The sequence below is a fragment of the Galdieria sulphuraria genome (genome assembly GCF_000341285.1).
Source record: "Galdieria sulphuraria unplaced genomic scaffold scaf_16, whole genome shotgun sequence".
NCBI lineage: Eukaryota > Rhodophyta > Bangiophyceae > Galdieriales > Galdieriaceae > Galdieria > Galdieria sulphuraria.
In genome coordinates, this window is record NW_005178459.1 from 44,577 (window position 1) to 68,994 (window position 24,418).

The window sequence follows — 24,418 nt, forward strand, 5'->3', positions numbered from 1 at the left end:
AAGTAAAGTAACCTTCATTCTCACTTTCCGATTTCTACAAAACAACAGTTGAGTTTTCCTACAGTCAAATTCTCTCCTATGAAAATTACCTGGTCCATAGGTTCTGCGCTCTCCAGGTTCTCGTCTTATTATTCGTCTTCCTCCTCCTCATCCTCTACCTGTTCTTCCTCTTCTGAAGTGGTGGAGTTTACTGGCTCCTCTTCATTTTCTAAAACAAAAGAGTTGGTTTCTTCCATCTCTTGCTGACTGCCTTAAGTTTGAATGTTGCTCAGTCACAATAAAAGAGACACTCATCCAATATTCTTACTTTTGTCATCCACAGACAAGTCAACTTCCCGGTAGGCACCAATTTCTTGGGGATTTTCGAATGAGTTCTTCAAAGAAAAGAATCAGTAAAGTTTCTTCTACTCTTAGTGACCAGCTTTACCTTATCTTCTTCTGTATCTGTTGAAAACCCACTGTGGTTACTATCCTTTCGGTGTTGGTTTTGCATGTCAAAAATTTCCGTCAAAGGATTCCAATTGCCCAATGTCTTTTATACTTCCATAGACAAATACTATTTATACAAAGTTTCTTGAAGGAAATTCTAATACTGAAAAATCAACTAGCTAGTTCAAAGTTCTTAGACGATGGCACCACCTAGATGCAATTTGTAGTATGTTGCTATTCCAATGACTTGAAGCAACTTGTTCTGCATAATGTGTCAAAACAGGAAAAGTACTTTCTCGAAAAAGTAGCAAAAGACACCATACTTGACCATTTTCTAACATAAGAAAAGCCCTATGTGAAATAAGGGAATGATAACTTGCCATACATAAACCAATACGACGAACAGCTTTACATATAATATCCTTCAGAATATCGGCAGGAATTGCTGCCAAAATCTCTTCCAAATGATTGAGAAATAACACCTAAATGAAATAGGATCATTTTACTTCATGAAGAGTATATTCATCTCTTACCTCCTTCGAACTGTTCGATATTGGCCAACAACCTAACAAGTAATCTAATACACGAGGTGCCAAACAAGGATTCTTTTCCAAGAACGCCATTATGCAAAAAAGCAAAGGTGGATAAAATGACTCCATATTCACAAGTTTATGCAATGGTAACAAACATCGCATAAGGAAATCTTCATGTTCTTTCTTAAGTGGAACAGCAAAACCACGAATGATTGAACAACAAAATTCCAACATCTCGGTTATACCTTGTGTGGACTCCTCTTCATCAAAAACAATGGACTGAATTCGAATACAAATAAATTTTCGAATGGTACGACGAAACTTGACTACCGATTTGTAGAACACATGAATAATAGAAAGAATGTAATCTCTTTCCCTCGAATCAGGAGAACCAAAGAGGTCTAACAGTTTTTTAAGCGAGTCCACTCTCCAGTAAGCAACTATAACACGTGAATCCCGGGAACTCTGGGACAATAAAACTTGTAAAAGCAATTCATATACAAGTTGATGAACAGACCAATTCGCGGATTCTAAATGAGAATTCCCTTTTGTATATTCTGCTTCTTCAATCCAACCATCTATCCAATCTATTTCTTTCCTATTCTTGGTTTTCAACTCGTATCGAGTCACAGATGAGAGTATCAAGTCATTGGCCAGTTGGGTCACACTTGCGAAAATTTCTTCGTTCACATTAGTATCATCTCTGCTTACATACTGTACCAAACTCCATAGAATGTTCTGTTGTTGCTTCTGAATCGACCGTTCTCCTCCTTCCGATGAGACTATTGCGTTTATACCCTGGCTTAGTTCACTTTGAAGCTTTCTACAATGAATGGCATTGTTCACAAAAGCATCATCATCCATAATGAACGTGGAAGTTTCCTTTGCAAAACTATGACGAGGCAGGAAAACTCCAGCTTCCGTATGAGGTAGCGTACCTTTTGTGAGTTCATGCTCATAATATGTCTGATCATCCCCTAAGGAGCCAACTTCAGACCTCTTTCTCTTCGACATGGTGACTAGGTCTCCCAATGCTGGAATCAAGCACAGTTATTGGTTCTCCGTAGAGTTGGGAAACGACAGCTAACCAGATGCATAGGATGAATAGCACATGACACGATGTCAACCCCCACTAGTATTGAATGGTACAAGTATTCCTTGTATAGTAAACGAGGTTGGGCTATCCAACAAGTATCGGAAAATGACGGAGCACTCCCCAACTTGACACCAGAGCCACTATACCTTTTTAAAACAAACGAAAGCACACTATGAGATAAAGAAGTTTGTATATGTTCCTGAATAAAGACCGTATGTCAAGTTTGAGGGAAAAATGACAATGTTCGACAAGTAAAATAGGAAAACAGCGCGCCAGATAGACCACACCGTCCTCTATTGGCAACGAGTCGAGAAGAGAGAGATCACGTGCTGCGTCATATTTCATTGGGTAAATTGATGGGGGAAGCCTTTGATGCCATCTCAATCGTCTCGATCACCTTGTAAATGTCCCAATCGGCAGGAGTTTGGTCGTTCCAAGATGAACAATATCAAGACTTGCTTCCATACAAGGATAAAAGATATCATGAAATAGCTTATGTACATAGCTTTCATAGCTACTTGAAAAACAAACAGCTTGCTTCATAGAATAGAAAACTCTTGTAAAAAGCAAAACGATAATATAAATAAGAAACAAAAGTTATCAACAAACAACTTGCATACTTTACTCAAGATATCATTAAATTTCTACGACTAGGACCCATTCGTTTATCCCAAGAAGGTTCCGTTCTATCCGCTCTTCCTCGAGTCACAGTTGAAGAAGGATCCTCTAAATCAACTGGAATTTGAATATTTTGACCTAAGACTTGTGTACGAATTATAAGTCCCTTCGTAGAGTCCACTATCTGCTCATATACACTTGGAGTCTTCACACCCATAATAACTCGACTAGCTTGACTATCAACCTTGGCATCTAAACGAGCGTTACGAATAAGATTCACTATCCAACGTTCTGCAGACTCTCGATCCATATTCAATTTCGCAGCTAACATATTTAAATCAATAACTTGGTGAATTCGACAATATATCTCAAAAACAAATAATCTCGCATTCTCTACAAACTCATCCAAAGTTCCAATCAAGAAAAAGTCGTGCTTCAATGTTGTCTCACATTTTTGCAATAAATCTTGTGCTCCTTCAAAATCATAATTAACATACAAACACTCCACAAATTCTGTAATAGGGTCGTGATACGCATGGCTCTCCTGTTGGACAATCTTCACAAGCTCCTTCAACATATGTCGACGTTTAGTATTGGTAATAACAGCACTACTTAAATAACGTAAAATATGCGGACAATTGGTTTGAATAGTGTTGAGATACTTGTCTTGGAAGAAAAGATCGATAATTCCATTTCTACCGGTAGGGTGATTAAAAAATACAAATAGACTCCAATGAATTAGCCAAGTGCGATGCTGTAGCTGCTGCAATGGATTCAAAGAAAATCTTCCTTGATTATCAATAGCATCTCTCAACTGCATCATATCTTCCAAAGCTGCATCCCATTCCTGCATCAAAATATCTGAAGCCAACTTTCCCCAAAGCGCCGACAAGTAACGTTCGCTATGTGTCTGTAATTGCAAGTAATTGGAAAGATACTTGCAAGTTGCTGCATAGTTGCCACAATCATATTGAAGTCGAGCGTAATCAAAAAGAGCTTCGAGGTCTTCCGTGGTAACCCCATAATGTTCTAGTAAGAAGTTTAGATGAAAGTTGCGTTCTTCTTTCAGTTTGTTAACTAATTCAGCGTCTTCTATTATTCTCAATATTCTATCGCACTCTAACGAGAGTGTCTTTAGAGCAAAAACGACCTTGTCACGTCTTTCCATCAGCTCTCGTGGAGGGTCGTTCCCTGTCAGTTGAAGATAAACATCAGCTGCGAAATCTATCATATTTGTCTTTTGTAGTAATTGATACTTTTCTTGTAATATGTCTTGTTCATCATATATCTAATATAAAGGCAAACCAATCAGCAACAACGTAATCCGCCGATATTTGGGTGAATAAGCCATACTTACCCCTTGAGCGTGTAAAAACTCTAAAAGTGGGAAAACCATATGTCTGTCCAAGTGTTCACCAATATACTTTGTCAAATCGTATTCCATAGTCTCAAAAAATATCACTTCAAGAAGGTCGGTTCACTAACTATACCAATCGGAAAGGCAGTAAAATTAGATTTAGTCGTACGGCCCTCAATGCCTTTATGGAAAGAAGCAGCCTTTTGTATTCTAATGTAGATAAATAAATGATATATGAAAATCTGTCTACTTTCTACATACGACATTTCTAGGAATATATAAAGAATAAATAAGCCATTTTATGGATCAAATAGTTTGGGAGTCATTTGATACTATGAACCGTTAGCCAAGTTGGAAAATTTTCATTTTTCATCATCATTGTGAGGGTTTGTCATGTTACAGCATGCTTCTCCCACTGCCCTTCCTTTGTCTTTTATAGGAAATTTTATTTACTTTTCGAACAGTTTGACTGGAAGTACTAAAATAAGTCGTAGAATTCCTATCGGTACCAAAGTACGGTGCTTCAACGTTCGTTCAAACCGCAATCCTTTGCTTATGACAGGAGTCCAAGAAAGGACAACCTCAAAGGAGTCAGACTATGGTGAGTATTCAATTCCTATGCATCGTTAGTAACCTCATCAAGATTGTTAGCACTCGTCAAAATAAAGCGAGCTTTGATATCCGTCTCCGATAAAAGTTGTCTTATCGATGTGGGCAAAGCTTTGGAAGATCTAGGAGTAGAAATTCTCTCTACCGGTGGATCTGCACGGAAGCTTCGTGAAAATGGACTTAAAGTAACAGATATTTCCGACTTTAGTGGTTTTCCAGAAATATTGGGTGGCCGAGTAAAAACTTTACACCCCGCCATACACGGTGGAATACTTATGAGAAGAGATGTCGCAACGGATGAAGAAGAAGCAAAAACACATCAAATTCATGAAATAGACCTTGTCATTGCAAACTTATATCCTTTCGAAGAAGCGTGTATGGAAAGCGACCTTTCTCATTGTATCGAACAAATAGATATAGGGGGAACAGTTCTTATTCGAGCAGCAGCTAAGAACCACCGTTGGGTTACTGTAGTTTCTGAAATCAGCCAGTATCCAGAATTATTATCGGAACTCTCAGAGTTTGATGGTTGCACTCGCTTAGACTTTAGAAAGAAACTTGCTGCCAGAGCTTTTGCTAGATGTGCTTCTTATGATGCTGTTATTGCTGAGCGATTCTTTCAAGAAACCCATGAAAATGAGTTACCTCCAGTACTCACAGTTACTGCAATGTTGCAACAGGAATTGCGCTATGGAGAAAATCCTCATCAAAAGGCTGCCTTTTACGTGAAGCAATGTCAGAAACGGCCTTTGCCAGGAGTGGCTTCTGCAGAACAGATTCAAGGAAAGGAATTAAGTTATAACAATATTGCGGATACCGATGCTGCATTTCAATTGGTTTGTGAGTTTGAAGAACCTGCAGTTGCTATTATCAAACACAGTAATCCTTGTGGAGCAGCCGTTGGAGTATCTGCAGAAGATGCATATTTAAAGGCACTATCTTGTGATAGCTTATCTGCTTTTGGAGGCATTGTGGCTTGTAATAGGACTATTGATCTTGCTGCTGCGGAAGCCATTACAAAGATATTCACCGAGGTTCTTATTGCACCTGATGCTACCACGGAAGCACTTTCAGTATTAAGTTGTAAGAAGAATTTACGTGTTCTATTGACTGGTTCTTTGATGGATATGAGAGAATCGATGCCTACATTTCGTTCGGTGAATGGTGGCATTCTATATCAGACCAGTGATAATGGACATATTGGAAAGGATGACCTTCAAGTAGTCACCAAACGTGTTCCTACACAAACAGAATTGGAAGATTTGCTCTTTGCTTGGAGAATATGTAAACATATCAAATCCAATGCCATAGTCTTGGCCAAGAATAAAGCCACTGTAGGAGTTGGTGCGGGTCAAATGAGTCGCGTCGATGCTTCTCATATTGCCATTTGGAAAGCAACAGAAGCTGCAAAAGCAACGGATGAAGCACACAGCAGAGCAGTGGGTTCTGTGTTGGCTTCAGATGCTTTCTTTCCATTCGAAGATGGATTGGTTATCGCCTGTGAAGCAGGAGTACAGGCAGTTATTCAACCAGGGGGTTCTAAACGTGATGAAGAAGTTATAGCTGCAGCGGATCGTTATGGTATTAGTATGGTATTTACTGGAATGAGACATTTTAGGCATTAGTAAAACGCAATGGTTAACTACTCCATTTCCTCATTCACTTTGAAATTGGATTTGTATACATATGGCACACGAGGACAATAATGACGATACAACTAGTGCTTATTCAAGAAGGTTCCCAGGAACTCCCATTCAATATAGTGAAAGCTTTCATCCTCAAATACAAGAATTGTTCGAGTCGGCTATGCAAATGGAAAGCAAGTCCCAGAAGTGTTTTGTGGGCTCTTGTATAAAGTCGGCTCCTTGTAAAGTCACTGCGGTAGTGGTGGACTTGCAAGTCATCCTATTTCAATGGGACAGTTGTTTGTCTAGGAAACGAAAAGAAGATAATAGTGATATCAGGTCCTATTATCTTTTGAGAAGTCGTGGTGGTGATGGAACCTACCACAGACTGAAGTTGCCTAGTTCAAAACACGGATATCGTCCGGAAACGGTTGTTACTTGTGGCGAATATTTGATAGCTTGTTCTTCCGAAGGACTACTCAGGTTGTGGAAAGTTATTGGAAAGCCAAAATTACAGTTTGAAGTTCACCTGGATATTATTGCTGAAGCTATTGCCGTAGAAGAGCAGAATTTTTCTTCAAGTGATATCGGAATCTATGTATTATCGGATTCCGGAGATATCATTCTTGTGTCTACCAATAAGAATACTGGAGTTAGGAGATGTTCTAAAGGCAGTTATGGGCGGCTATCCAAAGTGTTAGAAAATGCATTTCATGCAGTAACTTTTCTTCGTGACAGAGAGGAAGGTCAAGAGTGGCTAGAAAGTTCAAAAAGAGTAGCATCTAAAATATGGACCTTTTCAAAGAAAAAGTTTGTAATATCGTTATTTCAGTCACACCTGGAGAAATGGTTTGTATCTGAAAATGGCGAAATGTGCAGTTGTATGTGGTCCTTAGATGTGGAAATGTTAAAGAAACAACAAATATGGTATCATAATAAGGAGGTTATTTCTATCGTAGATGCGGATTCTTTTCAAGATAGATATATTGCTTGTCTGTTAGCCATATTTTGGGAAGAGCAGTCAATCCATTTCATTGTCCGTTATCGTATCGTTTTGATAGATACATTATCAGATGGTGTTCCCAGAAACTTTGCTTTTCAAGTATCAATTGACTTGGAAAGTGTTGTAGACAAAAAGATGTGGAAGAGAATTGTGAGTCCGCGACTGACTATTTCTGGTTTCTCTTCATATGTTTTATTTCCTTTTGACCGAAAAATTGTCATTTCCTCCTTAGCTTTGGATATGGATCAAGCACAAGTGCAACAAATAGATTCTTTTGCCAATTGGGGAGTGGATTCTAATCCTATTGGATTGATGGATGCTCTATCTTTTGTTGATATATTGGCTCCTACTGAGTGTATCCATTGGATAGACTCATTCATTGGCATTATTACGAAGAAGAATTGTATTTTTCGCTTTCCTGGTTTTTGTGCCGTACCATTGTCTTCAAGCCAATCCGAAATATCCAATGACAAATTGCACAGTGATGTAAAGATATTATGTATATCCTTTAGCCAATTTATTCATGGCTTTGAAAATGCTTCGAAATTGAGTGCTCAAAGTCTTTATCCTAGTGATATGGATCAGGTTGTTTTAACCTTTTTGACACTCTTTTTGGATATGGCTGGTGATGAATATAGTCCAATGGTTAGTGAAAGAATTTGTTACAAGGCTCTTCTCTTTCGCAAGTTTCTCGATTTCACTCTATTACCTATTTGGAAGGGAGGAGAGACCGCGACTATTTTTACTCGTCTATCTCGTACCGGAAAACAAAAGCTTTTTGAATATATCCAACGTGTCCTTATTATGGAACAACTGTATGAGTTGGAAAAGAGTTTTTATATCGATTCTGAAGAAATGAACAGTTCTAATGTGTTATCACAAGCACTCAAGGCTTTGCAAGAAGACATTTTGCCGAATTGGACACTTTATGATTGTCCTTCCATGCTAGAACAATTAGTGGAAACTTTACAAGTATTGATTATTCAATCCAAAGAGAAACTGGACTCCCTAGAAACTTTGGCAAATGAGATATCCTCTTCAGGAGATAGGATATGCAAAGTAGTTCTTTATCGTCGAAGTCTTTTACAACTTGCTCGAATTTTTGCGGTTATTTTTGATACTTGTCGAAGTTTTGTTCTTTCCATTTCTTCCAAGGTTCAACAACAGTGGCAGCAAAAAGTACCTTTGTGGCTACATATTTCTGATTGGGAAAAGGCACTGTATCCTTTAGTAGATTTCTTATTCACTGTGAAAGATGCTATGCAAGCAAAAGAAATGAATATAGATGTTGAACAATTGGTCATGCGTCTTGGAGAATTTATTATAGCCCTTCACAGTAATATGAAAAGTCATGTCCATGAACGAGACATTGTACACGATATAGCCACAAGATACTTGAACAAGACAATCTTTGAAGTGGCTATTTCCTATCGTCGTTATGAATCTGTCTTGTTATTTCTATTGAATAATAATGTTTCGTCTTGTTTTGATGACGATTCTTTGTTGACCCTGTTTCACACTATCTTTGATCGAGCATTGGAATGCAGTGCTGATGGTGATTCCTGTTGGAAGGACTTTGTAGAATTCTCATTCACTTGGTTGGAACAGCATGGTCGATTTTGTATCTTATTGAGTCGTTGTGAAAATGCAACTTATCGACAGTTGCTTTTCCGATATATTGAAAATGGGGGACATCCAAGACTTTATTTAAGATGGTTGTATTATTTTCAAGCCAAGGAATATCTTCATGCTGCCACTGATTTGTATACTTATTCTTGTCTATTATGGGAAAAGAACGAAAAGAATTCTTTGGTTAATTGTCATACCTTGTTTTCTTTTGCTTTGCTTTGTCTCAAGTTGTCTATGGTGAACGATGTGGATTGGAAAGAAGACTTGTATCGTCGATTGTATCTCATCAAAGCTCATAAAGAGCTTTCAGAAGATATTCAAAACCTATTGGATACGAAAGGGTTAGTAACTAGATATGTGGAAGAGTCTCCTATAGACTCGGAAAAACTCTATGAACGTTGTGGCATTGCTTTGGAGATAATTGAGAAGAGCCATTTATCATCTGAGGAAAGCACCCGATTATCCGATTATGTATGGAGTCGTAGTGTAGAAAGAGAGTTGTACCGTTGGGAGGCCATTTTGAAAAGTAGTTTGAATGATGAAATGAAACAAAAGCAGTTTTCGGAGTTGGCATTATTTCGACTTGTTGTTGACAGTGCAGGCACAACTTTGGATGAATGGAAAGAGCGAGTGCATCGTGTAAGAGAAGAAAATAAGCAGAATCAGCATCATTGGACAATGAATAGTTCTTTATTATCATTACTATCAACTGCCGTATATTTAGCTATTGGAAACCAAATCTCGAATGAGTGATTGTCCAACTAATTTGTTATTTGATGGATACTTTTCGCGCTTTTTTACAAGACAAAGGTTTATTCCGTATTCGTGAAGAACTTGTTTTCCAACTAGTTGAAAACCACACCGAAGAGCAAGTTATATTTATCCAACTTGTTATATTCTACCTCAAATTGTTATGGATAGTATGGACTCTTGGATAGCTCGCACTTTTGAAAGTTTGCTCAACCAAGATATTTCCACCATAGTAGTAAGTCTATAAAATACAGTTTTATTTTAAATAACAAACAGCTACTACAGAATGGAGGCACTTTGCCTTATCAACTAACCCTGATGGCAACTGGTGTAGTATATGGAAAGTATTTAGTACAATTGGAAGATATCATCGACATAGCAGCCGAAGAACCCAGAAAAGGAAAGTCCAACGGTACTTTGAAGTGTACTTTTTTTGATGGACAACAACAAGTATATGGTTTAGAGCTCACGTAAGTTGGTTGAGTGTTGTTTTCTTCGCACTGGGTGTTGAACATACAGGGATATGAAACACTGTTTATCTGTACGTACTCCTCCGGGAAGCAAGTTTCTTTTACATGATCCTATTGTTCATCGTGGAATTATATTGTTGACTAGAAATAACTGTCGTTATCTTGGAGGTGTTGTTGTGGAGGTACAAGAGAAAAGGGATAGTTTAATAAAAGATATCATGCAACAAGCAAAGTATCGAGTAGAAGGTTTCCAACAAACAAGTGGAGATAAAGAAGTGGATAGTAATCATGTTGATAACAACATGATTGCTATAGGCCAAGGAATATCCAATTGGCATAATAATAATGAAGAAGAAGAAGAAGAAGAGAATATTTGAATGCATTGTACTACGAGAATGGTTCATCATGTTCTGAAAAACATTTCTATATGAAGTATTCACAAGGAATGGATACGTATTATCTCATTTTTTTAAACCAGTTGAACTAGATACAATATATTGTATAGAAGATGCAAATCTTATTCATAATAAATAATTTTGAAAACTTCATTCTTTGAACTGTATTTTCATGAATGCTCAAAAGAGACAACAGGAAAGATTGGATGGATAAAGAATTGGAGGAATGCCGAGGCAATGGATGGATCGATGGCTATCCAAGTCCATAGAAAGACAAAAGTTACAAGAGACGATAGCTTTAGATGAACAGCACTCTGAAATCCTAGAAGACAGAAAGAGATGGAATAAACGAGCGTTGGAAGCTTTGAAAAATAATAAGCTCAGCGACACTTGGTTCTCGTTAGGTCGGGAAAGCTTTGCCTTGTTACCCAAAGAATTTGTACAAAGTTCACTAGTGGCTGAAGAACCAGAACTAGACCAACAAATTGAAAATATTTACAAGTATCTACCTGAGAAAAGAAAAAGATTGGAGTTGCTTGAAGAAGAAATATCCCGTTTGACAGAGGAAATAGTGCAGTCCTTGGAAAATCAAAAATGAAAAGAGGCTTTTCTTTGTAGAATATGCCGTTAAGATAACCTCAACATATCATCATCTTTATTTTCCGTCCTACTTCAAACTCGTTATTTCCAAATCAATTTCATTGACAATAACATCAACATCGGAATACGAAGATTGATTTTCATCTTGAAAGACAGATTCTTGGTTATCGTTTTGGTCAACATCATCATCCACTTCTTCTTGTCTATCGACTCGATGATGCTCAACTACTGGAAAAGAGGAAATCTCAACATTGTCCATTCTTTGTAAAACTAAATTCTTTTCATTTGGTAAATGGATTCTGCTATTACTTTCACCCATATCTTCAACAGGCACAATATCAACTGGAGTACTTTGATGTACTATCTTCCAAAGTTTTGAATGTGTTGTTCTATTCGACTCATCTTCTGAATGATCTCTCCTTGTTCTCTTCACTGCTCTTGGATCAATTTCTCCAACGAATATTTCCTTCTCACTAGTTGTTATCGAGATGTCATTCATAGATGAGCTTATTGGCAAAGTTTTACGTTCACTCGGGTGCATCAAACATTTTTTGCATCTAGATAAACTATTCCTTAAGAAACAAAGAGTCGGTATTTGTTCAATTCTTTCACAAAAGGTCAATAACCAACGATCCAACGCATTCCTTTTTTCTATGACTTGTTGATCTCGTTCCAGGCTGTAAAATATACTTTGATGATAAAGTTGAAACGTCTTTAATGCCCATAATAAACTCCCATATTCACCATCTTGTTGATATTTCGATTCTATTCTATGATGGACTCCTTCCATCACATCGTTTGTGAAATCCATTCTATCCACTTCCAGGTCACTTGGTTCAATTGCCTGTTTATACCAACGCACAACTTCACTTTGAATAAGAATGAAAAAAAGTAAAGTGTCTGAACTTTGACCTTGAAACAAATTGTGCTCGAAAAGAATAGAAAGCATCTGATAACCAAGCTTCTTTCCAATCCATAACTCATAAGTATGACAAATGTCCAACCATTGCAATCCAAAAGCCACGAACCTATCTGCGATAGGAAACAAGGCATCGTCGTACAATAAAACGCAGTCTGCGAAGAAACGAAACAATACATACAACAGTGCACAGATTCCATTTTCTAAACGCTTGTGATCGGATATACTCGATGGGTGTCGTTCTCGTAAAAAATGTAATATCTTCGAAAGGAAACAAGAGAATTCCGAAAAAAGACCACACAAGCCATCTGCTCTTAAACCAACAGGAATAGAAGCATGCTTCTGCAAACTGGTCAAGCTTTGCAACGAGAGTAACAAAGGAAGAATATCACTTAATACAGTGGAACTCTCGGAAGCACTCTCCACTATACTAGAAAGTTTTGATAACAACCGAATATTATCTTCCATACAGTTATAAAAAGATGTACTTGACGAAACACTACTGTGTTGTAAATATGAATATACCAGGGAATATAACAGGAACTCCGAACAGTTATTAATTAAGATACACTGTGACACCTTCTTGCTCCAGTCCGCCTTACGCTTTGCGGATATGTTGGGTTGACATAAAATTAAAAGACCTAGACATAATAGAAACTCGCTTGTTGCCTGCCTCTGTACCAGTGAATACTCTAAGAGTCTACAATATCGATCTATGTACTGCTCCACACTGTCTTCTTTATGAGGAGGATTCTGACAAACCCACTTTCCAAAAGAAACAAACGAATGTCTCAAACAATCTGTATCAGGACTGTTCTTTACAACTTGTTCCAGAGCAGTCATGCGGGAGTCAAAGCTAACGTTACAGTTAGCTTCCGATAGCATGGCCCCGAATCAATACTATCCCATGACAAGCAGAGGTAAGTATATCATGTGCGTCAAATCATTGTCGATTTTCGAACAAGATCTGTCTCTCTTCAATATAGCAAGCTAAATTTATAATTGCTAGAAGCAAAAGATATCCTGCAGAAACATCTTCTTCTTCGCTGTTGTCGACAAACAAGCTGTTATTATAAAGTGTTATGTTATCGTAATGAACAATTTAAAATTACCGTTCACTGTTTCTTGTAAAATTAAACAAAGAACAAATCCTAAAAGGCAACCATTCTATTAAGTACGGGTGAAACGATATAAAGAGGATTGTGGCATGAGAAAACTTTTCAAAACGAAATAAGTTCATCACGAGAACTAGAAAGACCTTTGAGAGAATTCTCGAAACAATTATTATACAGAAGAGAAATCGATGAAGAAACACAGGTATTGCTAAAAATGAAGCTGGGCTTATTTTTTTGACCAACTTATTGTGAAATTTCAAACCATGTTCAGAAAAAACGATTCAATGCCACCTTTAAAAAAGAGCATTTGAAGTTTCGACTCTTTTACTAAGAATCATCAGGATTTTTCAGACATATTATGCAAGTTTCGGCAATATCGAAAATGACCCTATCAAGCCCCGAAAACATAAATGAATGCCAGTGATATAAATAAGCTTTCGCATGTTAGCCCTTATAAATGGCAGAAGGTGTATTAAATTAACTTCAGCGACAGAACCATATCTCAATCCAAAAAACCTATGCAATTAAATTAATTTTGGCAAAAAAGTTGTATTATAGATTTGATTTTTCTAATCAACAGTTGACGCAATATTAATCTTTGGATATTAAATTTAATTTTAATTTTTGAATTAATAACATCTATTTTAATGGAATTGCACTGTTTCAAGGAATGACATCCACTGCTTTTTAGCGAAAAAAATTTTAAATGTCAAACCTTTTTGAAAACGGTTTGTTGTTAGAAGAGATGTCGATAGCGCTTTATTTTTATTTTTTGAAATTAGAAGACTGCACTGTTATTTAGCTGCTTTTACTTATAATTGAAGGTGTAATTGAGACATTGTTTAGCAACCTTTTTTTGTTTTCTTTGTTCCATTTTGTGACTTTTGGTTTTTAATTAAATACATTATATCAATCTCTCAGGGATGTTTTTATCCGACATTTGTGATCCCAAGCGTCTTCCTAGGAAGCACCAAAGTGAGCTTATAGAAGAAGAGCAGCAAGAGTCTGGTGAACCAGTGATAGGTCGTCGTCCTCCTATAGTGGATTCTATAGACTTTCTTTATATAGATGAAGAATATTTAGCGGTCAACAAGCCTGCCGATGTCCGCATGGATGGTGACTTTGATGTCACTGTTACAAAGCTTGTCTATCGTAAACTAGAGTCGGAAAAAGGAACTACTAGGAAACCGCGTTTTGTTCATCGTTTGGATTATGCTACTTCTGGCGTTCTTATTGCAGGTTTAATGGATCAAAGTGCTAGTTATCTAGCAAAGCTATTTCGTGAAAGGCTAGTGGAGAAGTTTTATCTTGCTCTAGTACATGGTTGGACACCTTGCAAGAAGTTTGTTATGGAAGAAAGGATAGCGAATCATCCTGTAGATGGGTTTATGATGACGGTCAGTGCGGATCGTGGAAAGAGTGCGAAAACAGAGTGCGTTCCGTTAAGTTTTGGTATTTATGGTGACCATTACTTAGTAACCAAAGTGTTATTGAAACCTTTTACTGGGAGGAGACATCAATTGAGAGTTCATATGAAGTATCGTGGGTTTCCGATTGTTGGAGATGCGACGTATGGAGTGGATAGTGTGTATGGACCGGATGACGTTCGAACACCTCCTAGGATGATGCTTCATGCTTGGAAGTTGAAGGTGCTGCGAGGTGGAGGTGAAGAGTTGTGGATCGAAGCACCGGATCCTTTCGAAAGTTGTTTTATGGAGTTGGCCAATGTGGTGTAGGAGAAAAGGGCGGTGAAGTGGAGACAGGCGGTATCCTATGAGCAACGCGTCGTTCAGGAGATGGAAGGAAAAAGACATACATACACTCGGGAGAAAGGAGAATACAGCAGTTGCCATTTTTTAGATCTCAAGTTGCCATCGAGTGAGGGCCTGTGATAAGATGGGTATGTTAACGCTTGTTAAAACCATATTTTTTCCGTTCATAAAACAGGTCAGCCTTGGCACTTCCCAAGTTGATTATTTTGGGGCAGCCATCTCTGTCTTTTTCCAAGATAGTACATTCCCTACAATAATAAGCATCCGATACTCCTACACCACCACAGATGACACAACGACCCTATCCCAACCCCCCCAAAAATATAGTAGCTTCATAAAGGAAACAAATACTTACCTGAAAAGAGCCGTAGTTGCACTCGTCACATATACGAACAGGTGTACAGGGACGAACATATGAGTCACAAATAACACATTTCCCGTCACCTGTCAAGAAGGAAGATAACAACAATCAACAGGAACAAAGAGGTTAAGACAATACGTACACTTTTCGCAAAGTCTTCCAACTGCAACTCCAGGTTGCTTTCGACACATAATCAGATCGGGATGATGTTTCGCCATATTCAAAACGGAAATCCATCGACACAAAGGCGGTTTCAAGAATGGAGATTTTTATTGATATTCAATTGATATGAAAAAATCCTATGTTTCAAAGAATAATTTCTTGAAGAAATTGGAAAAGATCCATGTTCTTAAAAGCTAATTGGACCAAATGTGTAATAATCCTTCAGCTGTTCCAGTATATATTTCATTTCGCTCGTCGTTGTAAAATATGGCAGAAACTTCATTCAATGCATTTTTGCCAGAAGAACCATCATCACAAATAGAAGAAAGATGTTGTCCTGTTAAAATAGATACAATACGGATAACGCCCTCCTTCTGGTTATCACCTCTTCTACCAAAGGCTAAAAGTAAGTCTTGACTACCTATAATATAAAGGCTGCTATTAGAACCATCCTGGTAAGAGTGAACATTTCCTTCAAAAGTAGACACCAAAGAACCGCTCAAGTTCCAAATATAGAATCTTCCTCTGCTCTCTGTCAATAACAATTCACTTTCATGAAGAGCTACAAAAGCTGTTGCATTGAGTGATTGTGCATTTTTCAGGGAGTTGACGTATCCAGTACGAATGTCCATAATATGCAATGTCTCATTCTCTTGTTTGATCAAAAGTTTGTCTCCAAACTGTTCGATGAACTCAATTTTCTTATTTCTATAGAGAGGAATTTTAGACTCTTTCAAACATTTGGCATTTTCTATGTCCAATATCCTAATAGGAAGATGACAGCCTATTCTCATATAAATGAGCATGATCATTCCTGGACTGATCTTGATTTCTTGCACTCTATCATCATGAATGATATGTTGCAGTTCATAGTTCTTCATATCCCACAGCTTGTAAACTGAATTTTGAGCTGAAAATGTCAATATCTTTCCATTCACTTCATCGAATTCCACAAAGCCAGGCCATCTCAAGCATTCAGACTCGAATAATAAGTATCCTTGTTCAGGCTTGCCATGAAGAATGTATTTCAGTGGTGTACTGTAACATTTAAGAGAACTAAAACTGTCTTGCTTCATCACAGAAACTGTTATGAGCGAACCATTCTTTCGATTCAAAAACAGACTTCGAATGATCTCGTCAGGTGACCTGTTTACACAGCATATCTTTTTAGAGTTTTCTATGATTGCGATACACACATCAGCAAGAAGTTTCAAACGCACAAGTGCCAAGAGATACCTCTAGAGTAGGCAAAACATACTCCTCCTTGGGTCAATACAAATAATAGATCAGAGCAACTACTTATTTCAACAATCTTTGACGCTGATTGTGAAAGTATACAATTGTGTTTGGGAAATCCGTTTTCGAAGATATCTATGGAATTCTAAAAGTTTTCAATCTCCACAATCCTATTCCATCCAAATCTGCACTTACTCTCAATCGAATGTTTCTAAACTTTTCGGGTGTCGAAGTTCCTCTAAATATATCTCTCACACCTGTATTGAGTTCACGTGTATGTAGTTTGAGTAGAAGGTTGCTTGTATGAGTTTTCTTCCTTCTTTTGACTCTTTCACCAGTTGTCGTGTGTTCAACATGTTTAGAGTCAGCCAAGGTTCTTTTTCTCAAATAAGTAGTAGCCATGAAGTGTCGATAACTGGTGACTCAATAATTTAATTTTCGTCTTTTGTGCTTTTTAGTGGATCGACACATAGACAGCAAAAAGAGGAAAAAAGGAAAAGCCAATGCAAAGCCAACTCATCTAGGAAGGGATCGTGTCTCCTTTGATGGGAATAACGGTCCCTTGTCTCGATTCCACGTGTCGTAAGGAAATGGAATGGCCATTTTTCCTCAAATGGACGCGATTGTATTGTGGCGGGGAAGAAATCAACGGTCCTCTATGATTCTTATGTTGAATCGACAAATAGGAAAGAAATCCATGACAAGTTGGGAATCAGAAACACTTTCCAAAATCATCCAGGAATCGCCAAAAATAGATACATTTGTGAATTGCCAAAAATAGAAATGATAGAGGCTCTCATCAACCACGACGTCATATATTTTTGTGGGTTGGAAACCTTTGCTAGTATACATGGCACTGGAGCTAAGCGTCGAGGAAGTGAAGAACGCTGCACTTTGTGTTTTACAAGAAGCCGAACAAAGGATAAAATCTCTTGAAGCTCTGGTTGTGACGACAAAGAGCCAATTGGATGAAGCAAAGGAACAGTTGTTTCGAATGAGACAAGTTGAAGTAGAAGTTGAGCAATGGAAGAAACGTGCAACTGGTTTAGAGAAACGCGTGTTAGAGCTCTCCGAAGAAAGGGAACAATTGTCAGGACAACTGAAAGAAAAAAATGCTTTGCAGAAAAACTGCAACTTATGTTTACCTATGAAACTAAAAATAATTGCGCCCATTTCGGTTGAAGTGTTGCCTGTTGTAAGGGAGACAGAAGAGGTATTTGTTGGAAGGAAAAAGGTTTCAACTGCAACTTTTAGCGTTGGCTATTATTGTTGTTTCTCCATTCCAAATAACGATTCGTGTATGGGAGATAACTTCAATAGTGTTCATAAAGCAACGAATGATGAGGAGTGCGGACAATGGAAACAGAAAAGATATTCATGTTCTTCCATCACAAGTGAATCTGATTCATTTGTTTGTCCAGATTCTTCCAGTGAAAATAGAATACATCGAAATTCAGAAGAACAACCAGATCGTCTCACAAGTGTTTCGCAGTCTCCTACTTTACAGAGATCGAATATGTATGACAATATTTCACAGACAATCGATATTTTCTCTTTTTATTCAGTGCACTCATCTCTGATGATAGCTGTTGGCAAATTGATTCTGCAACAAGTTGAAAAGCATACCTTTTGTTGGAAAGGAATGGAAGATTTGTCCATGGAAGATTTGAACAAGTTCAACTCGGTTGTGAATCATATGATTCCTTGTTGGGATATTTCCCAGTTGGTCAGATATGAACTTTATAGTGGCAAGTGGATTCCATGTTTTAAAAATATATGGAGACAGATTGTAATGCAATTTGATGACCAACGAAAAATAATAGAAAGTGAACATTTCTTGTTCTTTGGAATGACATTGTTTTGTTGTTTCTTTAATTGGAAAATGGAAAGATCGGTTAAGACAGAAGAATCCGAAATTCACTGTTATTTAGATGAAAGTCTTCATGAAGACCGTATCGATGACAACGTAAAGAGGAATGTGAGGTCGAAACTACCTAATGCAACACACAGCAGTTTTCAACCAAACATGGAACATTTTTTGACAATTCGTCGAGCCATGGAGAAAATTATACATTTGCTTATTCTTACAAATGACAAAGCAGTCAAAAAATGTCATTATTGGAAGGAGCAAGCACAATATCATGAGAAAAAGGCTTCATTGTTTCAAAGTGAGTTGTCACAATGGAAGTTACGTGTTTTAGAATGAAGGATAAGCTTTTACTATGGAAAGATAGTTTCGTTGAGTTGAAAGAAGTAGTCAATCTAAAACAAATGAGAGATGACCTTTCGAAAGAGCTTGATGGATTCAAGAGCTTCATGAAGAATTTGCAAGAGATGTATCATTCTGATATGATGAGTCGTGGGTATCAAGGAAAGTCAATCAAACAACTTCTTCATGACAGGATAAAGGCATTGAGTCTAGAGATTGAAAAATTGGAGCATGAAAGAACGAAATGGACGGAAGAACGGAACAAGACTGACGCCAAAGTTCAGCAAATGCAACTTCAAACTGAGGATTGGAAAACGAAAGTGGAAAGGTTGCAAGATTTACTGATAAGAAATGAAAACATGAGAATGCAATTGGAAAGAAAGATAGTGAATGCGGAAGAACAAGGACGTAGAGCAAAGGCAGAGTATGAAAAGTTGACGGAAACAAAAGAATTGCAAATATTTAACTCTCAAAAGACTATAAATGAGCTGCGTATACAATTGGAACGAGTCGAGCAGCATTTGGTAGAAACTCGTAAACGAGAATATCTATTAGAAACTCAAGTTGACACGTTACAACGAGCTTTAGAGTCGACAAAAGATGAGCTAGTAGTAGAACTTGTTGATACAAAGATAAAACTTGGTAAGTCTTTGATTCTAGTCATATTATAATATATTGAAATGGTTGTGATTCGTGTAGCTCAATCATACGAAGAACTGGAAACATTGCAATCACGAAAGAGAGGCATTTCTTGAGCGATGCAAACCTACGAACGATATTCATGGATTGGATAGCATTTGTTAGTTGTTTCTATTGGGTTTCAAGTAAAGCAACAACGTGTACTTTTCCTAAGAATCGCCTGTTTATTCTGAAAACGACTGTGAACACTCCGAAGAAAATCTCTAGGGAACCGAGTAAAACTTGTACGGAAAGAATATGTCGACAGGTTACTACTTTGAAGCAGCGAGCTCGCGAGTCATATGATCGACTCCCTCTTGTTTGTAATACGACTAACATAATAACGGCACAAGGAATAGAGAGTGATCACATTCATCCTTCAAGACTGTTCGTTGGTGAAAGTAAAAAGTCCATTTCAAAACTTAACAAGGAAATTTCACGACTATGTGACTCTGGAGACTTTCTTGTGGCTGTGAAAATATTGGAAGGGTTGGAAGTGAGTAATGTTCAACCAGATAGTTCAACATATCACTGTATGATTCGTTCCCTTACCAAAAGAGGAGAGGAAAAATTGGCGCGTCATTGCTTGACGCTTATGTTAGAAAAAGGGTTGCTTCCTTGCACCGAAAGCGTGAATTTGTTGATGAAGCAGTACTTTATTCAATCACCGAGAGCTTTGGAGAAGGCTTCTTCGTTGTTTCGAAGGATGAAAGAGTTGCAAGTTCCTTTGGACGCTTATACTTATAACAGTTTGTTGCACGTTTATGCGTTGAATGGACAAGTTACTTTAATGGAACAGTTATTTGAGGATATGAACAGGCAAGAGCGTCTAGTGGATTGGAACACATTGAGTATTATGTTGAAGGGATATTGTAAGGCAGGTGATGTTCAGAAGCTAGTTGTTTTCCTATCGGAAGCAGCAAAGAACCCCAAGTTGGAAGGTCAACTCAATATTGGAGTCTATAACTGTTATGTGGATAGTCTTTTACAGTTGGGTCAAATGAATACAGCTGAAAAGATTTTAGAACACATATTTGCTCATGAAGCTATTTATCAACCAACCATATATACCTATAATACACTGTTGAAGTTACAGAGAGAACGCCAAGATGATATACGTGCTATGCAAATTCTGGATGATATGAAAGAGAAAGGAGTTGTACCAGATATCTATTCGTTTTGTATTGTAGCGGACTGTCTATGTCGTAAAGGAAAGATGAAGGAAGCGATGTTGTTGAGACAAAGAATGGAGCACATTTCAAGAGAAAGTCGAACAGTTTATTACAATATTCTGTTGAAAGGTTGCAAAATGTTAAAAGAGAGTGCACTAGAAATGGGATGGTCTATTCTGGATAAAATGTCTCAAGATCAAATATTGCCCGATTCGATCTCCTTTGTGACAATGTTAGAGGTTTGCAACGAAGTTAAAGACATTGACAGCGCTAGGATGATGGTCCGAAGTATGATGAATTCTAAGAAAAAGATTTCGATAGAAGCTATTAACACTGGTTTATCTGTTTTTTGTAAAATGAAGACAGCCATAGAAGAATCCTTTCAGTTACTGAAATGGGCTAAAGAAAATGGCATTGAACCTGATACTATATCGTACAATATTCTGCTTGATCATGCGTTTCGGTTGAGAGACTGGGAACGAGGTGAGAAAATTTTCAAAGAGTTACAAACTCAAGGCCTTAAACCTGATGCAACTACGTACAATTATCTTATTCGTGCGTACTCCAATTCCAATCAATATGCAAAAGTAGTCGCTACTTTTAAAGAAATGAACAAGAGAAATTTTATTCCAAATGAGCAATCCTGTAGTAGTTTGGTTCGCGTATTTCATATCCAAGGTAATGATGCAGCAGCTCTACAAGTCTTAAATCTGATGGAAAGACATTATTCTCCTCGTAATGATCCTTCCATATTGGCATTTGTTCGTGCCTATATCTCAATGGGTCGTTTACAAGATGCCCTGGGAATGAAAAGAATGCTGTCACGGAAAACTGGGCGACTTTGGAAAACGATAGTCACAATTCTAATGGATGCATTTGCGTCTATCGGGGATCTTCGGGTCGTCGAAGATCTGCTAGACGAAATGCGTGGTTTTCAGAATGATAACATTTTGGACCCGATCCATACCGGTATTTATATCAAGGCCTTGTGCAACGCGTGTGAACATGAAAAAGCTTTTCAAGTGTTGAAGAAAGATAGTCGTCACGACATTATTTGGTACAATACTTTGTTGCATTCATTAGCTAAACTAGGTGAAATGGATAAATTGTCCCAAGTTCTTTATTATATGCAAGTAAGTAGTATGGGTTGAAAATGGATCACTCAACTATTGCGTAGGAACAAGGTATTGCTCACGACGAACATACCCATTATGCTATAAGACCAGTCATGCAGAAATTTGCTACTTTGTTGAGTGAACATCACCGTACAAATAGTGCCAATCCGCCATGAGATCTGAAATCACTACCAATAATTGTTCATCAACATTTGGAAAGAAAAAAGATGATTTGCGCCATTTTTTGGGCTTTATTTTGGCACCAAAAATAAAAAGTCGAGTTTGAAGTTTGAGAATGAAACCTCGTGGAAGTGACCATCTGTACTCTACTTCGTTGGAGAGTATACGACATGCCAAGTCCTCTTTGATTGTTCACAATAACCAATCCTCTTTATGCTATCAAAAAGAAGAGCAGTCGATGAATCCCGATACGAACATGCTCGATGAAGCAACAAGTTGGGATGGTCATCACAGGAAACGAAACTTTTATTTTGTCCTGCAACCTGTGCGTAAACGAATGGAAGCCACAGCCCCATGTTACTCTTTAGAGTCATCAAGTTACGCATCTGTGGCAGCCACACATTCTTTTCTACAAAGAACAAAACCAAACAGGGACCTTACCAGTTTTGTGAAAAAGAGACTGGAATATCCTTTGGAAGATAGTAGTAGTAGTACACTGGAGAATCGAGGAATGGACTGGAAACAATATCTAACGCAGTTTGAATATACTCGATTATATGAACCACAAAAAACACTATCCTCCTCCTCATTTCCTTTGAAACTTCCAACCCAAAATCCCACAAATGCTATTCTTCTTTATTATGGTTTGATACAACTTTTCTATCCACTTTATGGACATTCATCTTCTTCATCTCGTACAATAGTTGCTAATAGAGAACCTCCAAAAACAATGTATTCATTGGAATCTATTTTTGGCAAGTAATTATTCTCAACCATCTCCTTGTAACGTTGAAAATGGGATGACTTGCAGTCTCTTTGCAATACTACGACCACATAAATAGCCAGTTGTCCATGCTGCTTGTACTAGAGAGGAAAAAAATATTCAGAATATTCCAACTATCAACAGATTTCATACTCACAATTGAAACCTCCTGTCAATCCATCGATATCTAAAACCTCTCCAGCAAAGTATAGTTGAGGCACACATTTAATTTCCATACTATCAAAATGAACTTGTTTTCTACATACTCCACCACAAGTTACAAATTCCTCTTTAAAGATACCTTTTCCTTGAATCTCGAAAAGACTTGATTTTAAAGCATTTGACAAAGCATCAAGTTGAGCTTTGGAAAGGTCTTTCCATAAATATGCTTCATTATTAAGCGTTTGAACAACAATATTTCGCCACAAGTTTTTAGAAAGTCTTCCGTCTTTATCTCTAAATGGACAAACAGTAGTGACTTGTTTTGTTTTCCAATAAAGCTTCTTTTCCATGAGAATAGAATTGACTTGTTCGACATGGATATCAGGTAACCAATCAATCGATAATTGTGCTTCATAATGAACAGCAGCAAGTTCTCGAGCATTCCAAGCAGATAATCTCAACACAGCAGGACCCGATAAACCCCAATGAGTGATCAACAAAGGTCCACGTTGAATAAAGCTACTTTTTGGTAACGATGATGAACGACGACCATCGATTCCCATTATCTTCAAACCAACATCTTGCACCGTTGTTCCTGATAATCCTTGTAAACGAACATCATCGATACAAAACTACATGGAGAGATACTTTTCAACCCCATATCGTACAAAAAAAATTTCATTGCTTACAGTAAATAAACTTGGACAAGGTGAGTGAATGGTATGTCCCCAAGAAGAAAGCCAACGATAAGTCGCTCTATGGGAACCCGTACTAACCAAAAGATATTGACTTGATAACAATTCCTTTCCATGAACAAGAAAAAGTCCATTCTCATTTCTTTCTATATTCGCTATTGGATATTGTACACGAATTTCCACGTTGTATAAAAGCAATGCTCGTTGAATACATTGGATAATAGTTTGACTATCGTTGGAAACTGGAAATACTCGTCCGTCCTTTTCCGTTTTCAACTTCACACCGTTTTGTTTCAACCTTGGCAAGTTATATGGAGTCATATATAGGAGACTCTATGAATAATGGTTCACTTACCATTCTTTCATTTGCAAGGACCCAAAACGAGTTAGTGGACCTATCAATTCCTTCCCACCTCTTGGATAGTGTTGAGCAAACACTTTAGGATCCCATTCCCCATTAGTAACGTTGCATCTACCACCGCCACTGATTCGAACTTTTTCAAGAATTCGAGGAGCTCTTTCTACTATCAATATACGAGGCACTGTTGGATACGTTGCTTCACATAACTGAACAGCAGCAAAACAACCAGCAGGTCCACCACCAACGATAATCAAGTCATATCGTTGTATTATTGCATATATACGACTACAACGTGGACAACAACGATCAACTTGGAGTCTTATTCGTTGAGTCCTCAGACCATTCCATCCTCTTCCAATTATCCACATTCTCCTTTCTTTGGTTATAAGGAAAGTTGGAAAAGG

At 37.6% G+C, this 24,418-nt stretch overlaps 14 protein-coding genes across 15 annotated transcripts in view; 7 read left to right on the top strand and 7 right to left on the bottom strand.

Moving 5' to 3' along the window:
• Gasu_22610 (ubiquitin carboxyl-terminal hydrolase 7) overlaps nucleotides 1-514 on the bottom strand; it is a 4,141-nt gene extending 3,627 nt beyond the window's left edge. The window contains exons 1-3 of the mRNA XM_005706815.1: nucleotides 428-514; nucleotides 308-374; nucleotides 159-250 (exon numbers count right to left, since the gene is read on the bottom strand). Of these exons, the coding sequence (XP_005706872.1) occupies nucleotides 159-250; nucleotides 308-374; nucleotides 428-493 (225 nt within the window). The 5' untranslated portion in view covers nucleotides 494-514. The remainder of the gene's footprint in view (nucleotides 1-158; nucleotides 251-307; nucleotides 375-427) is intronic.
• A 5-nt stretch (nucleotides 515-519) lies between these two features.
• On the bottom strand, nucleotides 520-2,134 carry Gasu_22620 (protein phosphatase 2 (formerly 2A), regulatory subunit B'). Its single transcript, XM_005706816.1, has 2 exons — nucleotides 963-2,134; nucleotides 520-911 (listed from the first exon to the last, which is right to left on the bottom strand). The coding sequence occupies exons 1-2, from the start codon at nucleotides 1,974-1,976 to the stop codon at nucleotides 609-611; spliced, it is 1,317 nt and encodes a 438-aa protein (XP_005706873.1). The 5' UTR covers nucleotides 1,977-2,134; the 3' UTR covers nucleotides 520-608.
• Nucleotides 2,135-2,639: 505 nt separating this feature from the next.
• On the bottom strand, nucleotides 2,640-4,214 carry Gasu_22630 (translation initiation factor eIF-3 subunit 6). Its single transcript, XM_005706817.1, has 2 exons — nucleotides 4,034-4,214; nucleotides 2,640-3,964 (listed from the first exon to the last, which is right to left on the bottom strand). The coding sequence occupies exons 1-2, from the start codon at nucleotides 4,118-4,120 to the stop codon at nucleotides 2,684-2,686; spliced, it is 1,368 nt and encodes a 455-aa protein (XP_005706874.1). The 5' UTR covers nucleotides 4,121-4,214; the 3' UTR covers nucleotides 2,640-2,683.
• A 160-nt stretch (nucleotides 4,215-4,374) lies between these two features.
• Gasu_22640 (bifunctional phosphoribosylaminoimidazolecarboxamide formyltransferase / IMP cyclohydrolase) lies at nucleotides 4,375-6,295 on the top strand. The gene is made up of 2 exons (XM_005706818.1): nucleotides 4,375-4,634; nucleotides 4,685-6,295. The coding sequence occupies exons 1-2, from the start codon at nucleotides 4,427-4,429 to the stop codon at nucleotides 6,265-6,267; spliced, it is 1,791 nt and encodes a 596-aa protein (XP_005706875.1). The 5' UTR covers nucleotides 4,375-4,426; the 3' UTR covers nucleotides 6,268-6,295.
• Nucleotides 6,296-6,304: 9 nt separating this feature from the next.
• Gasu_22650 (uncharacterized protein) lies at nucleotides 6,305-9,735 on the top strand. Its single transcript, XM_005706819.1, has one exon. The coding sequence runs from the start codon at nucleotides 6,329-6,331 to the stop codon at nucleotides 9,650-9,652; it is 3,324 nt and encodes a 1,107-aa protein (XP_005706876.1). The 5' UTR covers nucleotides 6,305-6,328; the 3' UTR covers nucleotides 9,653-9,735.
• A 9-nt stretch (nucleotides 9,736-9,744) lies between these two features.
• On the top strand, nucleotides 9,745-10,665 carry Gasu_22660 (hypothetical protein). Of its 2 annotated transcripts, XM_005706821.1 has the most exons (4): nucleotides 9,745-9,767; nucleotides 9,821-9,884; nucleotides 9,935-10,119; nucleotides 10,169-10,665. In XM_005706821.1, the coding sequence occupies exons 2-4, from the start codon at nucleotides 9,822-9,824 to the stop codon at nucleotides 10,494-10,496; spliced, it is 576 nt and encodes a 191-aa protein (XP_005706878.1). In that variant the 5' UTR covers nucleotides 9,745-9,767; nucleotide 9,821; the 3' UTR covers nucleotides 10,497-10,665. The 2 variants fall into 2 exon arrangements, with proteins under 2 accessions (XP_005706878.1, XP_005706877.1); XM_005706820.1 differs by lacking the exon at nucleotides 9,745-9,767 and having other exon boundaries at nucleotides 9,805-9,884.
• A 49-nt stretch (nucleotides 10,666-10,714) lies between these two features.
• On the top strand, nucleotides 10,715-11,135 carry Gasu_22670 (uncharacterized protein). The gene has a single exon (XM_005706822.1). It carries the CDS (start codon nucleotides 10,741-10,743, stop codon nucleotides 11,110-11,112), a length of 372 nt encoding a protein of 123 aa, XP_005706879.1. The 5' UTR covers nucleotides 10,715-10,740; the 3' UTR covers nucleotides 11,113-11,135.
• An 18-nt stretch (nucleotides 11,136-11,153) lies between these two features.
• Gasu_22680 (uncharacterized protein) lies at nucleotides 11,154-12,944 on the bottom strand. Its single transcript, XM_005706823.1, has one exon. The coding sequence runs from the start codon at nucleotides 12,916-12,918 to the stop codon at nucleotides 11,182-11,184; it is 1,737 nt and encodes a 578-aa protein (XP_005706880.1). The 5' UTR covers nucleotides 12,919-12,944; the 3' UTR covers nucleotides 11,154-11,181.
• A 1,030-nt stretch (nucleotides 12,945-13,974) lies between these two features.
• On the top strand, nucleotides 13,975-14,945 carry Gasu_22690 (ribosomal large subunit pseudouridine synthase A). The gene has a single exon (XM_005706824.1). The coding sequence runs from the start codon at nucleotides 14,072-14,074 to the stop codon at nucleotides 14,882-14,884; it is 813 nt and encodes a 270-aa protein (XP_005706881.1). The 5' UTR covers nucleotides 13,975-14,071; the 3' UTR covers nucleotides 14,885-14,945.
• A 4-nt stretch (nucleotides 14,946-14,949) lies between these two features.
• On the bottom strand, nucleotides 14,950-15,524 carry Gasu_22700 (PHD finger-like domain-containing protein 5A). Its single transcript, XM_005706825.1, has 3 exons — nucleotides 15,424-15,524; nucleotides 15,276-15,364; nucleotides 14,950-15,221 (listed from the first exon to the last, which is right to left on the bottom strand). The coding sequence occupies exons 1-3, from the start codon at nucleotides 15,497-15,499 to the stop codon at nucleotides 15,054-15,056; spliced, it is 333 nt and encodes a 110-aa protein (XP_005706882.1). The 5' UTR covers nucleotides 15,500-15,524; the 3' UTR covers nucleotides 14,950-15,053.
• A 10-nt stretch (nucleotides 15,525-15,534) lies between these two features.
• Gasu_22710 (uncharacterized protein) lies at nucleotides 15,535-17,204 on the bottom strand. Its single transcript, XM_005706826.1, has 3 exons — nucleotides 16,875-17,204; nucleotides 16,680-16,824; nucleotides 15,535-16,620 (listed from the first exon to the last, which is right to left on the bottom strand). Exons 1-3 carry the CDS (start codon nucleotides 17,079-17,081, stop codon nucleotides 15,638-15,640), a joined length of 1,335 nt encoding a protein of 444 aa, XP_005706883.1. The 5' UTR covers nucleotides 17,082-17,204; the 3' UTR covers nucleotides 15,535-15,637.
• Nucleotides 17,205-17,424: 220 nt separating this feature from the next.
• Nucleotides 17,425-19,755, top strand: Gasu_22720 (uncharacterized protein). The gene is made up of 3 exons (XM_005706827.1): nucleotides 17,425-18,866; nucleotides 18,914-19,530; nucleotides 19,588-19,755. Exons 1-3 carry the CDS (start codon nucleotides 17,530-17,532, stop codon nucleotides 19,641-19,643), a joined length of 2,010 nt encoding a protein of 669 aa, XP_005706884.1. The 5' UTR covers nucleotides 17,425-17,529; the 3' UTR covers nucleotides 19,644-19,755.
• A 99-nt stretch (nucleotides 19,756-19,854) lies between these two features.
• Gasu_22730 (mitochondrial protein translocase, MPT family) lies at nucleotides 19,855-22,141 on the top strand. Its single transcript, XM_005706828.1, has 3 exons — nucleotides 19,855-19,885; nucleotides 19,951-21,871; nucleotides 21,916-22,141. Exons 1-3 carry the CDS (start codon nucleotides 19,869-19,871, stop codon nucleotides 22,027-22,029), a joined length of 2,052 nt encoding a protein of 683 aa, XP_005706885.1. The 5' UTR covers nucleotides 19,855-19,868; the 3' UTR covers nucleotides 22,030-22,141.
• Nucleotides 22,142-22,228: 87 nt separating this feature from the next.
• Gasu_22740 (HI0933 family protein) lies at nucleotides 22,229-24,394 on the bottom strand. The gene is made up of 4 exons (XM_005706829.1): nucleotides 24,009-24,394; nucleotides 23,648-23,951; nucleotides 22,954-23,590; nucleotides 22,229-22,897 (listed from the first exon to the last, which is right to left on the bottom strand). The coding sequence occupies exons 1-4, from the start codon at nucleotides 24,380-24,382 to the stop codon at nucleotides 22,803-22,805; spliced, it is 1,410 nt and encodes a 469-aa protein (XP_005706886.1). The 5' UTR covers nucleotides 24,383-24,394; the 3' UTR covers nucleotides 22,229-22,802.
• Between the last annotated feature and the right edge of the window lie 24 nt (nucleotides 24,395-24,418).

What these genes read in the sequence shown, in the direction of transcription:
- Gasu_22660 (XM_005706820.1), top strand. Translation starts at nt 9,813, where the DNA reads ATGGATAGTATGGACTCTTGGATAGCTCGCACTTTTGAAAGTTTGCTC. An exon ending in AAGATATTTCCACCATAGTA is followed by an intron (nt 9,885 to 9,934) that starts GTAAGTCTATAA and finishes CAGCTACTACAG; the next exon opens with AATGGAGGCACTTTGCCTTA. An exon ending in GTATATGGTTTAGAGCTCAC is followed by an intron (nt 10,120 to 10,168) that starts GTAAGTTGGTTG and finishes TTGAACATACAG; the next exon opens with GGATATGAAACACTGTTTAT.
- Gasu_22690 (XM_005706824.1), top strand. Translation starts at nt 14,072, where the DNA reads ATGTTTTTATCCGACATTTGTGATCCCAAGCGTCTTCCTAGGAAGCAC.
- Gasu_22630 (XM_005706817.1), bottom strand. Translation starts at nt 4,120, where the DNA reads ATGGAATACGATTTGACAAAGTATATTGGTGAACACTTGGACAGACAT. An exon ending in AGTTTTTACACGCTCAAGGG is followed by an intron (nt 3,965 to 4,033) that starts GTAAGTATGGCT and finishes CCTTTATATTAG; the next exon opens with ATATATGATGAACAAGACAT.
- Gasu_22650 (XM_005706819.1), top strand. Translation starts at nt 6,329, where the DNA reads ATGGCACACGAGGACAATAATGACGATACAACTAGTGCTTATTCAAGA.
- Gasu_22710 (XM_005706826.1), bottom strand. Translation starts at nt 17,081, where the DNA reads ATGGCTACTACTTATTTGAGAAAAAGAACCTTGGCTGACTCTAAACAT. An exon ending in TTAGAAACATTCGATTGAGA is followed by an intron (nt 16,825 to 16,874) that starts GTAAGTGCAGAT and finishes GAAAACTTTTAG; the next exon opens with AATTCCATAGATATCTTCGA. An exon ending in ATGTTTTGCCTACTCTAGAG is followed by an intron (nt 16,621 to 16,679) that starts GTATCTCTTGGC and finishes TCGCAATCATAG; the next exon opens with AAAACTCTAAAAAGATATGC.
- Gasu_22700 (XM_005706825.1), bottom strand. Translation starts at nt 15,499, where the DNA reads ATGGCGAAACATCATCCCGATCTGATTATGTGTCGAAAGCAACCTGGA. An exon ending in TGGAAGACTTTGCGAAAAGT is followed by an intron (nt 15,365 to 15,423) that starts GTACGTATTGTC and finishes CCTTCTTGACAG; the next exon opens with GTGACGGGAAATGTGTTATT. An exon ending in GCAACTACGGCTCTTTTCAG is followed by an intron (nt 15,222 to 15,275) that starts GTAAGTATTTGT and finishes GGGTTGGGATAG; the next exon opens with GGTCGTTGTGTCATCTGTGG.
- Gasu_22680 (XM_005706823.1), bottom strand. Translation starts at nt 12,918, where the DNA reads ATGCTATCGGAAGCTAACTGTAACGTTAGCTTTGACTCCCGCATGACT.
- Gasu_22740 (XM_005706829.1), bottom strand. Translation starts at nt 24,382, where the DNA reads ATGTGGATAATTGGAAGAGGATGGAATGGTCTGAGGACTCAACGAATA. An exon ending in TCCTTGCAAATGAAAGAATG is followed by an intron (nt 23,952 to 24,008) that starts GTAAGTGAACCA and finishes TAACTTGCCAAG; the next exon opens with GTTGAAACAAAACGGTGTGA. An exon ending in CTTGTCCAAGTTTATTTACT is followed by an intron (nt 23,591 to 23,647) that starts GTAAGCAATGAA and finishes CTCTCCATGTAG; the next exon opens with TTTTGTATCGATGATGTTCG.
- Gasu_22720 (XM_005706827.1), top strand. Translation starts at nt 17,530, where the DNA reads ATGGCACTGGAGCTAAGCGTCGAGGAAGTGAAGAACGCTGCACTTTGT. An exon ending in AGTGAGTTGTCACAATGGAA is followed by an intron (nt 18,867 to 18,913) that starts GTTACGTGTTTT and finishes ATGGAAAGATAG; the next exon opens with TTTCGTTGAGTTGAAAGAAG. An exon ending in TGATACAAAGATAAAACTTG is followed by an intron (nt 19,531 to 19,587) that starts GTAAGTCTTTGA and finishes TGATTCGTGTAG; the next exon opens with CTCAATCATACGAAGAACTG.
- Gasu_22730 (XM_005706828.1), top strand. An exon ending in AAGTTCTTTATTATATGCAA is followed by an intron (nt 21,872 to 21,915) that starts GTAAGTAGTATG and finishes ACTATTGCGTAG; the next exon opens with GAACAAGGTATTGCTCACGA.
- Gasu_22640 (XM_005706818.1), top strand. Translation starts at nt 4,427, where the DNA reads ATGTTACAGCATGCTTCTCCCACTGCCCTTCCTTTGTCTTTTATAGGA. An exon ending in CTCAAAGGAGTCAGACTATG is followed by an intron (nt 4,635 to 4,684) that starts GTGAGTATTCAA and finishes CAAGATTGTTAG; the next exon opens with CACTCGTCAAAATAAAGCGA.
- Gasu_22670 (XM_005706822.1), top strand. Translation starts at nt 10,741, where the DNA reads ATGCCGAGGCAATGGATGGATCGATGGCTATCCAAGTCCATAGAAAGA.
- Gasu_22620 (XM_005706816.1), bottom strand. Translation starts at nt 1,976, where the DNA reads ATGTCGAAGAGAAAGAGGTCTGAAGTTGGCTCCTTAGGGGATGATCAG. An exon ending in TATCGAACAGTTCGAAGGAG is followed by an intron (nt 912 to 962) that starts GTAAGAGATGAA and finishes TATTTCATTTAG; the next exon opens with GTGTTATTTCTCAATCATTT.